The 11,756-nt window shown below is 47.6% G+C and overlaps 1 protein-coding gene across 1 annotated transcript; it reads right to left on the bottom strand.

Moving 5' to 3' along the window:
- Positions 1 to 1,808: 1,808 nt before the first annotated feature.
- Positions 1,809 to 10,835, bottom strand: LOC129715741 (probable G-protein coupled receptor 139). The gene is made up of 2 exons (XM_055665594.1): positions 10,110 to 10,835; positions 1,809 to 8,181 (listed from the first exon to the last, which is right to left on the bottom strand). Exon 2 carries the CDS (start codon positions 7,774 to 7,776, stop codon positions 6,781 to 6,783), a length of 996 nt encoding a protein of 331 aa, XP_055521569.1. The 5' UTR covers positions 7,777 to 8,181; positions 10,110 to 10,835; the 3' UTR covers positions 1,809 to 6,780.
- Between the last annotated feature and the right edge of the window lie 921 nt (positions 10,836 to 11,756).

Here is an 11,756-nt window from a genome sequence, read left to right as displayed (position 1 = left end):
TTTCTATGTTTCTATGTTTCTCTGCTCGCGGAGACAAGCCCACAAAAGTATGTCATTTCCCGGTGTGAAGTTTCAAATGAAGTTTCTATTCACTTTGATTCGTCCCCGAACTTTTGGTTGTCGACCGGGTGTGTTGCCTGCGGGCCAATGATACTCAGCAGATCAGAATGTCACTCACTAAGGTGTAGAACACCATCCGTTTATAGATTGGATAGCTACTCCTCATTTAAATGTTAATGTCAAAACATTCGTCTGGATGGCGTGCTACAAATTTGCTCTTTATTCCTCACTGGATGAATTCATGGAGTAACGATGGAGCGATTCGAGGATCCGCCACCTCACAGCCTCCAGCCCCCTCCCCCTTTGAACCATGTTCTGCGGACATGTTATCCCATTAACGGCGAGGATGTTCCCATCTTCTCAGGTTAAGTCCCACGTTTTGCAGATATGCGGTATTGAAACCGTCGCCATATTTGAAATAGGATTCAATGGGTGCATAATAATAATAATAATAATAATAATAATAATTTTATTTATAGAGCACTTTAAAAACAATCACAGCTGCAACAAAGTGCTGTACATCACTAATCATTGACAAAAAAAAGTTAATACACACCAAAAATAACAATCAAAAGAAATAGTAGGAAAAGACATGTAAAATAAAGAAACATTAAAAAAAACACCAAAAACAGAAGCAAAGTCTCAGGCATGGTCAAAAGCCAGGGAGTACAAATGTGTTTTAACACTGGATTTGAAGATGGACAGTGAGGGGGCCTGTCTGATGTGCAACGGCAGGGTGTTCCAGAGTGCCGGAGCAGCAACAGAGAAGGCTCTATCCCCTCTGAGCCTCCGACTAGACCTCGGTACCTCCAGGAGCAGCTGACCAGCTGACCTGAGGGACCGGGCAGGAGCGTATGTGTGGAGCAGCTCAGAGAGGTAAGGCGGGGCGAGCCCATTCAGAGATTTAAAAACAAATAACAGTATCTTAAAATGAACTCGAAAGTGCACCGGGAGCCAGTGTAGGGAGGCCAGAATTGGCGATATGTGCTCCCTCTTTCGAGTCCCTGTTAAAAGGCGAGCAGCAGCATTCTGAACCAACTGGAGACGAGCCAGTGAAGAACGAGCAACTCCAAAATAGAGCGCGTTACAGTAATCCAGCCTAGATGTAATAAAGGCATGGATTACTGTCTCAAAATGCTGCCGCTCGAGAATGGGCTTCACCTTCGCCAGCTTCCTTAGGTGAAAGAAGCTGGACTTAACCACCGCGCATATTTGGCGATCTAATTTAAAGTCACTGTCCATCCTAAATCCCAGGTTCACAACTGTTGGCTTCACGTACCGTGACAATGGACCTAAATCAACAAATGGAGGTTCACGGCAGCCATTGGGATCAAATAAAATCACCGCTGTCTTCTTTTCATTAAATCCAAGAAAGTTTAGGGCCATCCAGGACTTAATGTCATCAAGACAAGACAGAAGTGATTTTACAGAAAAGGCGTCTTCCCTAGGGAAGGAGAAACTGCAAGTGGGAGAACCGCGGGCAAATGTGACTCGCGTTGACTGGGCATCTCGGTTAGCCGGGACGAGTTGAGCCATAGGGGCAGATTCACTGCTGCATGACTATGACTGTGACTGCGAATAGTCAGTTAGATGATCAGTGACGTCTACTGGTTATATACGTGTGTGGTGAGAACAAATGGGCAGTTTAATAGTAAGATAAAAACAGATCAAACTTCGTACTGGTAAGTACTCGTTTAATCTTACTATTTTACTTCGGAGTCACGTGAGTGATTCCGTGAAGACTTCAAAGGTCTGTGATTTCAAACCGTGTAACAGTTTTTATTTCACTCACTGCCGAAGTTTATGAGGGAGGAAGTGTTATCGTAATCAACCAGTGGATCTGCTTTCAAAAGAAACAGAAAGGTATTTGTTAACAATAACAACATAACAGAGCTCCTCTGAGCTTAAATTAATATTGCAGTTTGTAATATTCTCCTGCAATTAAATCAGGTTTATCAACGGTTTATAATAAAAAATGTTCTGAACGCGGTTCCCTTGACCATTCTGCTGTATTGAAAATGTGGTCAACCGGGATGTCCATTCGTTCAGCCGCTGATACCAATGCTGTCCTAGTGGAATGGGATTAAAATGTATTATAATCTATTCCGGCAGCTTTCAGTACCTATTTGAGCCACCTTGGAGTGGTTTGGCTCGTACCCCGTTTTGGGTTACTGTGGTTGACCCATAGGCTTTCCTCTCCCTCTAAGATAGTGGGTTGTGTCTATATGTAGTAGTAGATGGGTCACCACACTCAACCTGGACTCTGGTGGGTAGGCCCGGAATCCCACCAGTGAATCGGGCGTTCCTGGTCCATATAGCCATATAATGACTACAGCACGGAAAACACAGGCGATCTCGACCCTGCTAGTTCGTGCCGAATCCATATACCTGCGAGTTAGATTTTACCAGACCTAAATATGAACTTGATGCGTCTGGGGTAATCACCATGTATCCAGTCTAGTTTATGGAGTGACCGGACTCTTTGAGCGTGTACGAGAGCCATAAGCATGAGCCTTTTTTAAAAACATAGATTAAGCAAGCTGAGGGATCTGGCTGGTGCCATTCTCTGAGGTATGTCAATATCACACCAATATCCCATACATGGGTATATACCTGGGTGTTTGGGGCTTATATTATAGTTGCCCTTCATAAGTTTACCTTCAGTGGATGGGATCCCATGCTCTGCTGACATGCGGTTTTAGATAAGCAGATAAGGCGCTCCATGCTGTATTTACGGCACTGTAACTCACCTTTTAGTCATGGTGTAGATGTTCCAGGAACTCCAATACGTCAGTGGTTGAATAGTTCGTTGTCCCTGCGTCGTGGCAGTATTTTACCCATGTTAGCTTTTAGTGACTGTTCGCAGGGATGCCGACATGGTGGTAATGGTTCCTTTGGATAATCCCAGTCCCTGGTAAGGTCTATTCAAAACCTGCACCCAGGAGTTTGATGTTTCCCTGGCATGGGTGGCTTATGCCTGATACTGGGTTGAGTCAGCAACCATGGTCCGCTAGGGAAATCCATAGGTGACTCGCCCACCGTGTCGTGATGAACTGGGAACCATGGCTGTAGGCCGGTCGGGCACGTTCAATATCTCGGAGACAGATCCCATCTGTATTGCGAAGTGCCCGACTGATGAGGCAGAAGGGAGGAAGGCAAAGCAGAAATTCCCCCTTCCAGCGTATAGGCATCTATTGCTGCTGCCTCTAATCTGGTTCCTAAGTCACATACATGGGTTACTGGTAATTCCGTCTTGTGCAACCAAATTGATATCTGGCTATCAAACTGCTTAATAAATTTAGCAGATATTTTGGGTTATGACATCTATTCAATGTAATCATAAATTTTACCCCGTGACATGGTGTCTCCCACTGTGTTCTAGCTCCCTAGGACATAGGCAGCTGATAGTTAAAATGTCTTTTGACACACCATTGCCAGATTTGTTTGACCAATTTGTTGCACAATAATGATTATTATGCTCCCCATATGGTTGATATAAGCCACCACCATAGTAGTATCAATCCGTAACCACATATGTACGTGCTGCATTTGAAATGCATATGCTTTTTAGCCCAATAGGCGATCACCAATCCCAAGAAGTTGATGCCCGGTATGTGTAGTAACGATGTTTGTGACTTGGTCCATCTGTTACCTGTGCTGGATATGGAGTTTAGTTGCTCCCCAGCCTAAAGTACTGGCATTGGTTTTTAAAATAACCAAGTTGGGATTGGTGATGATAATAGGGCTGAAAACTATGCCAAATATATGTCTGCCCACCACCTTAATTGTGATATAGCTTCAGTGGGTACATTCATGATTTGATTATAGTGACCCAAGTATCTTGGCAAAGTAACAGTCATATGGACGGAATTATTATTGAAGCCCAGATAATCCTTGGTAGTAACGCTTCAATTCTGGTTTATCTGGGCGTGGGATGAACCTCAGGTTTAGGGAGCTGTTTCGTAGCTAGAACTGCTCCACAGCTAATTCCTTTGTTTCCCCTAATATGAGGATATCATCCAATATGTGCCATGATTATGCTTGTTTTCTTAATATTTTCATGGCCATTTATAATAGTTTAGGGCTGAGGTTTAGACCATATGAAATGCTATATGCTCCCATGGTTGCCCTAACCGGGATATCCATGATCCAGGTAAATATATTTAGGTATCTATAATGATCCTAGTATATGGTATAAGATAGTTAGCATCTCCCATATCAATGCTCCCCATAGGTATCCTAGGGAGATCAGATGTCTGGCAGTGACAAAACTCCACCTCCATCTTAAAGTGGATATACTCAACAGATTTATTTAGTGATATTAGATCAATGATGATGCTACATTCATCATCTTTTATAGTTTTGGTGAATATATTCGATACAAATTCCAATCCGTTTAGTAATGTGCCTGTTTAGTTCAGCTTGCCTTCTCACTTCTCTTTTCTTAGAGGGAGAAACAGCCCTTTGGGCGCATTGCTGAACTGGCAGTAAAATGCCCAATTTGAATTCGTTTTTATCCCCTAATGCTGTTGAGTATATTTTGGTTATTTGTGACAGCATCCCATGCTTAGCCCACTCCCCATGCAGTTTAGTAGAACACCCTTGTTTTAGTGTAAACTGGGAGGAACCAGACTACCTACCTCCATGCTTGTTGTTTTTCATGAAGGCGTAGTTTGCTGGTATGCTGGTGCTGTCGGTGGGGCGGCGCATCTTCCCACGGCTCCGCTCTGGGCCCCGTCTAAAAAGAACTATGGGGGATCTGCAGCGGTCACCAGGCTTTCACCAGTCCTTGTTTGATATTGCTGGTGGATGCCGAGGGGTGCTGCCAGCTGGGTGTTGGATGTGATGTCCTGCTCGTCCCATAGCCTGCTCCCTCTTCCCCGCAGCAGCGGTTTGCATAGCCCCATATATTCGGGGTTGCGGGCAGGTCTATATGCACCATCGTTCAGTCGAGTATCCCAAATATGGGAACATCTTAGGCGTCAGCACCAAAGGCGAGCAAAGGTGGTAACATCTTGACCTTCCGTAGAATTCGCTGCTTGTCTGTGAGTCTACGAGACCCAGCTGCCTGCGGATTTGCCTCTGGAAAGGCCTGCTCCTGCAGGGCTTTTGTTGGGAAGATGGTCGCGTGGAGGAGCCATGTAGTGGCCCACGACACCCAGTGGCTCTTCCTGATCCTGCTCCCCTGGCATACTGCTGTTCTCGTCCGCCTGCCCAGCGCTTAAGCCAGCCCAGCCCTGGCCTCCTTAGCCCTTAAAAAAGGAGCATAAAGGATGCGCTAAATGGGAGGAGGCAAAGCACTCCACTCCCTGTTGCATCAATCCCTCGACAAGGGAGATGGCTAGTGCAATGGCACTGGGGTAGGAGTCAGCTCCCTTGGCATTCAGCCAGTGCCCCTTTACACCGGCGGCACAGGGAGCGGCTCGGTGCCGAGTGAGCGGGAGCATTGAAATAGCTCCACCGCTACCGGTGGCTGCCTCCCAGATAAGGACCCTCGTGTGGAGTTGGGCAGGCAGTCCTTCTCCTGGAGGTGAACTTCATGACCTCCTTTGGCTTGGGGAGACAGACATACTTATTTTGCCTTCTCCAACCTGTTCCAGCTTGGAGGAAGATGGCTCCTGTAGAACCTGTAAATTGGTAAGATTTCCCCTTACCTGTAAGGAGAGGCTGCCTGCCGTTTTCCAGGCGGCGTTGTGGCGGTTCCCGGGCGGTGATTCTCCTGGTCAGGAGTCTGCAGGGCTGCTGGTCGGGTTTTTTAAAATTTTCCCGCCGGTCCGCGGCTGTACGGAACAGCTGTTCAGCGGACCGGCATTAGCGTAGCTCCTAGCAGCGGTCCGCAGCGTTAGCGGTCCGGGTGGCACCTTTTCCCCGTCACTGTCGGCCCCACGCTGGAGTCGAAACGGGGCCCGCTCACCATGCCTCACTTTGCTCCCCCTGGAGCAAAAATCACAAGGCCCGATTAAGGTAAGTACTTACCTCTCGTCCCTGGATGCGGGAGCTAGCCCGACTCCCGCTGGCTGCCGCGTTCTGCACGCTGTGCGACAATGCCGCATGCGCACTGGAGCTGGGGTCTTCACGGAATCACTCACGTGACTCCGAAGTAAAAATTTGAGTATGCAGAGAACATAGTGGGATGAATTAAAATTGTTGGATTGTCGGCGTACAATACAATACAATACAATACAATGTATTTGTCATTTGGACCCCTTGAGGTCCAAACGAAATGTCGTTTCTGCAGCCATACATTACAAACAAATAGACCCAAGACACAACATAATTTACATAAACATCCATCACACTGCTGTGATGGAAGGCCAAAAAACGTATCTCTCCACTGCACTCCATGTCAGAGTCAAAGTCAAAGCCCCCAGCTGGCGATGGCGATTGTCCCGCAGCCATTAAAGCCACGCCGGGTGATGCAAGGTCGCACACCGGGTCTTGGTGTTGGAGCCCCCGGCGTGCGTTCGCAGAGTCCCGCGGCCATTCCAAGCCGCGCGGGGCGGTGCTGTGAGGCCCCGCTCCAGGAGCTCTTCGACCCCGCAACTCGGGCGGGAGAAGTCGCCGTTGCGGGAGCCCTGAAAAGCGGTCTCCCTCCAGGGACCCGCGGGCTCCCGGTGCCGCCGTCCGCCAGACCCGCAGTTGCAGCCGCCGAATCTCCGGAGGTCGGGCCGCAGCAGCAGCAGCGCTCCACCACCGCTCCACCCGCTCCGGATGGGTGGCTCAAATATCCTGTTTGCGTGTTGTATGAAATTCAGATTGTAAATGTGCACGTATTGCGCTCAGTGGGAATTTAACCGCGTTTATCAGTTCACCTCTGAATTTACTCTGAGTCACCACGTAAATACACGTGTTAGTGCAGGAACTGAGCAGCTGCAAGAACGCCGACGTGACACTTGTGATGTAGTAATAACCGGTAGGGGAGCTGTCAGGTCCGGTCTTCGTAATACTAGTAAATATGTAAAAGACAGCTTGCGTTGCCCACAGCGATATGAAAGTGCCCGTGATACTAAAGAGTAAAACAATTGATTTCCTGCGATTCTCCATCTCCGGGTCCTTGTCATTCTCTCGGTTGCTGCGGTCCCGGAGACCCCTGCGGACTCTGCTGGCCGCTACAATCCGCCTGACCGTCAGCACATTGAGCAGAAGAATCAGAAAGAACGGGATACAAGGGGTTAGAACGCGGTGTGTGACCTCATACGCGTTCCATGCAGACGACGTATAGAAGGTGGGTTTGGTGTAGCAACCCCAGGGAAGATCATCAAACACGTAGTCAGGTACTAACGTAAAACAACGGGGGATGTTCTCTAAACAGCCCAGCACACTCACTGCCCCGATAATCACAGCCGCTGTTCTCTCAGTGCAATATCTTGTTTTCAGCTTTTCACAACAAATAGCCACAAACCGATCGAAGGTGAATGCCACCGTCAGCCAGACAGAGACCGCGGTGGATGCAAAGACCAGGACTTGGGTAGTCGCGCATACGGGAGTAATGTTCAGCAACGAATATGGGAAGTGAAATTGAATAGTCAGTCGCAGAAATGGATCGGTGATGCCGACCAGGAGATCAGACGCTGCCATGGCCACCAGGTAGAGAGTGATGCATTTGGAGAGACCGCATTTACCTCGACAGAGAATCACAATCGCCAACAAGTTCACTGTGAAGGAGAGAAGAGATATTACTGACACAAGACCCGCATAAAATGTTCTGTGGAACATTGGCTGAATGGAAGGTTTTCAAATTTGGATGCGTTGATCAAATGAACTTTAGCCCCGACAGAGTTCAGAGACTACAGTCTTTGGACCACGGTGTCCACGCAACTCATCAAACACCAATGTATATTACGTTCACAGATTTTAATTCTCCCCACATTCTTATCAACCGTTCCCCCAGATTGTCGCATCCATTTACACTATTAGTCCCATGTACAGTGGTTACAGAAACCATTAATATACAGCTCAATTGCAGGTGGGAGGAAACAAGAGCACAGCCAGTAGCGCGGCGTCGGAGCACGAACGATTGCTCTTGTAGCACGGGAGGTACAGATTGAACCTGTGTCTCCGGAAGTGTGTGACACGGGCAGTACTGACTGTGGCACGGTTGGCGAAGATGTACAGATACATCTGCGGATAAAAATTCGGATTTACAGATCGTCCGAAGGAGAGGATAGCAAGATACATAACATTAACTGACATAATATTACGTGACAGCATCTGTTTACATATGAATTAACGCATTTAACGTCGTGACACTTTCATAGAATCAGAAACCAGCTCGTGACATTCACTTGCTTTATCTCTTGAGCTGTAGCATTACATGTCAAAAGCGGGACTATGATTCACGCAGCGACGAGCGCAGAAAATATATCGATTATATATTCAGTTACGCAGGTCTGTCCGAGTGGGATGAGATGTAATTTCACTAACTCGTTTCACACTCTCCACGGAAGGAACCCAAGTTGCAATTTTCTCAGCTTCTGACCAACATATCAGGGTGTGATTATCTTATACCTGCTCGCTGGTCATGCCTCTATCCGGCGCAATCAGTACAGCCAGTGATCCAGGGCAGGATAAACAACGGGCATGGTGTATACACATTGCGACAGTTACAGTAAGAACATGGATCTCTAACCAAATTAAACAAGTGAATTATTGAAACAGAAACAATGTTTGTTTAACGCCGGCAGCGCCGGAGTTTACGAAATATCTCACAGCTAATGCGCGTACATGTAAATCAGAGACAAATCAAATTACCGAAAACAGCGGTAGCCGCTATTACAGGGTAATATATATTTTCAATTCGATAGATCAATGGGTAACCCATAGCTGGAAGACACAATTAACTACTGTGGCTCCGTCAGTCCGTCATCGCTGTAGCTCTGTGGCGATGCCTTCTGGTGGGCACCGAGATATATAGAGCGATATTTCTCCAGCGACATTACCTCATACCTGCTGATTGTCATTAGTGACGCTCACGGAACAAACACCTTGGGTCACAGCCGTTGAATCCACCAAGGGAGATTAAAAGAGAATAATTGAAGGATCGAGTAAAGAAAAATTCAAAGCGAGTCGCTGAAAAAGAGTCTGAAGAACGGTCACTATTCGTAACGTCACCTATACACGTTCTCCAAAAATGTTGCCTGACCCACTGTCACACCAGCACTTTGTGTATTTCCACTGAAAACAAGAATTTATGCTTTCCAATGAAAGAATGGTTAATGACACTGTATTATTTCATTTAATGTTGGTGTTATTTCGATGAATATCTCCACTAATCCCATCTACAGCTCCAGTTTTGGTCTTTTTTTCCAAAAATAAATCATCATTCATACCATGACATCAGGGTCTTGGTGAGACCACACCTGGAGTATTGCGTACAGTTTTGGTCTCCAAATCTGAGGAAGGACATTATTGTCATAGAGGGAGTGCAGAGGCGGTTCACCAGACTGATTCCTGGGATGTCAGGACTGTCTTATGAAGAAATACTGGATAGACTTGGTTTATACTCTCTAGAATTTAGGAGATTGAGAGGGGATCTTATAGAAACTTACAACATTCTTAAGGGGTTGGACAGGCTAGATGCAGGAAGATTGTTCCCGATGTTAGGGAAGTGCAGGACAAGGGGTCACAGCTTAAGGATAAGGGGGAAATCCTTTAAAACCGAGGTGAGAAGAACTTTTTTCACACAGAGAGTGGTGAATCTCTGGAACTCTCTGCACAGAGGATAGTTAAGGCCAGTTCATTTGCTATATTTAAGAGGGAGTTAGATGTGGCCCTTGTAGCTAAGGGGATCAGGGGGTATGGAGAGAAGGCATGTACGGGATACTGAGTTGGATGATCAGCCATGATCATATTGAATGGCGGTGCCGGCTCGAAGGGCCGAATGGCCTACTCCTGCACCTAATTTCTATGTTTCTATGTTTCTATCATTGACATTGCAAGACAGACACTGAAATATTCGTTTGAATTTCCATTTGACATTCCTTCCTCGCCTTTATGACCACCAATAGTAGTAGTGATCTAATTCTGCTATCCCGCCTTGATAACTGTACCTGGTCCAATAGTCTCCGGCCCAGACGGACTTCTCACACACTCCCTTCGTTCCATTAATCCCAGTTCCGGTGAACGCCATGGCCCCTAACCAGGGCTAAGGCTGATCAAATATTACCTTGTAACACAATAACAAGCAACTGCAACTGCTGGTTTATAACAAAGGTAAACACAAAACACTGGAGTAGCTAAGCGGGGCAATGTATATTTTAATAGAAAAATACAAACATAGAAACATAGAGATTAGGTGCAGGAGTAGGCCATTCGGCCCTTCGAGCCTGCACCGCCAGTCAATATGATCATGGCTGATCATCCAACTCAGTATCCTGTACCTGCCTTCTCTCCATACCCCCTGATCCCTTTAGCCACAAGGGCCACGTCTAACTCCCTCTTAAATATAGCCAATGAATTGGCCTCAACTACCTTCTGTGGCAGAGAATTCCAGAGTTTCACCACTCTCTGTGTGAAAAAATGCTTTTCTCATCTCGGTCCTAAAAGATTTCCCCCTTATCCTTAAACTGTGACCCCTTGTTCTGGACTTCCCCAACATCGAGACCAATCTTCCTGCATCTAGCCTGTCCAACCCCTTAAGAATATTGTAAGTTTCTATAAGAACCCCCCTCAATCTTCTAAATTCTAGCGAGTACAAGCCAAGTCTATCCAGTCTTTATTCATATTAAAGTCCTGACATCCCAGGAATCAGTCTGGTGAACGTTCTCTGTACTCCCTCCATGGCAAGAATGGCTTTCCTCAGATTGGCCACATTCCACATGGCAAGAATGGCCTTCCTCAGACCACTAGGGGCGCTGCCCTGGCAGCAGCCTCTACCTACAGCCTGTATGTAATTTCTATCTTTTTTAAATTTTTAGTTAGTCTTAAGTCTGTTTTAGGGGGAAACTGTTACTTTTCTATGTGGGGGAGGGGGGCAGGGTAAGGGGGAAAACGTCTCCAAGTCTCTTCCTGGCGGGGACGCGACTATTTCTCCGAGTCGCGTCCTCGCCCCCCACCTCGCGGCCTACCAGCTGGATTGGAGCGGCCTTTCCTGCCGGGGACCGGGAACCGGACCAGCGCTGCTACAGCGGCGGCGCAGCGCTGGAGTCACCACGGAGCGGGCGATGCCTACCTGGGTCGCCGTTTGGAGCTCCGGAGCGTTGGGCCGCTGCTCCAACATCGTGGAGCTCTGGTGCGGAGAGCTTCCAACGCGGGCGGCGCTGAACAACACCGAGGAGTCCTGGGGCGCCTTGTAGAGGGCCTACAGCAGCAGTCCCCACCCGGCGCGGCCTACGGACATTGGAAGCCGCCGACTCCGGTAGGAGGGGGCCGACTCTGTGTCCACGCCGCTGAGGACGTCCCGCAGCCCCGACGTCGGACTGGTATCATCCCGGCGAGCGGTCCTGGACATCGGGCCGCCCGTAGCGGCAACTGCGGAGGGCTTGGGGAGACCCTGACCACGGGGAACAGTGGAGGAAGAGACTGACTTTGGTGCCTTCCCACACAGTGGGAAACTTTGGTTCTGCTGTGTGGGGATGTTTTGTGTTGAATTCTATAGTGTGTTGAGTCCTGTTTATTTTTATTGTATGGCTGTATGGGAATTCATTTCACTGTGCCATCTGGCACACGTGACAATTAAATTTATCCTGTATCTTGTA

This window comes from Leucoraja erinacea, unplaced genomic scaffold (assembly GCF_028641065.1).
Source record: "Leucoraja erinacea ecotype New England unplaced genomic scaffold, Leri_hhj_1 Leri_1366S, whole genome shotgun sequence".
NCBI classification, from domain to species: Eukaryota; Metazoa; Chordata; class Chondrichthyes; order Rajiformes; family Rajidae; genus Leucoraja; species Leucoraja erinaceus.
Note: the sequence above shows the minus strand (reverse complement) of the source record. Positions and strands in the feature narration are given on the sequence as shown.

Coding starts and splice junctions, on each gene's coding strand:
- LOC129715741 (XM_055665594.1), bottom strand. CDS start 7,776: ATGTTCCACAGAACATTTTATGCGGGTCTTGTGTCAGTAATATCTCTT.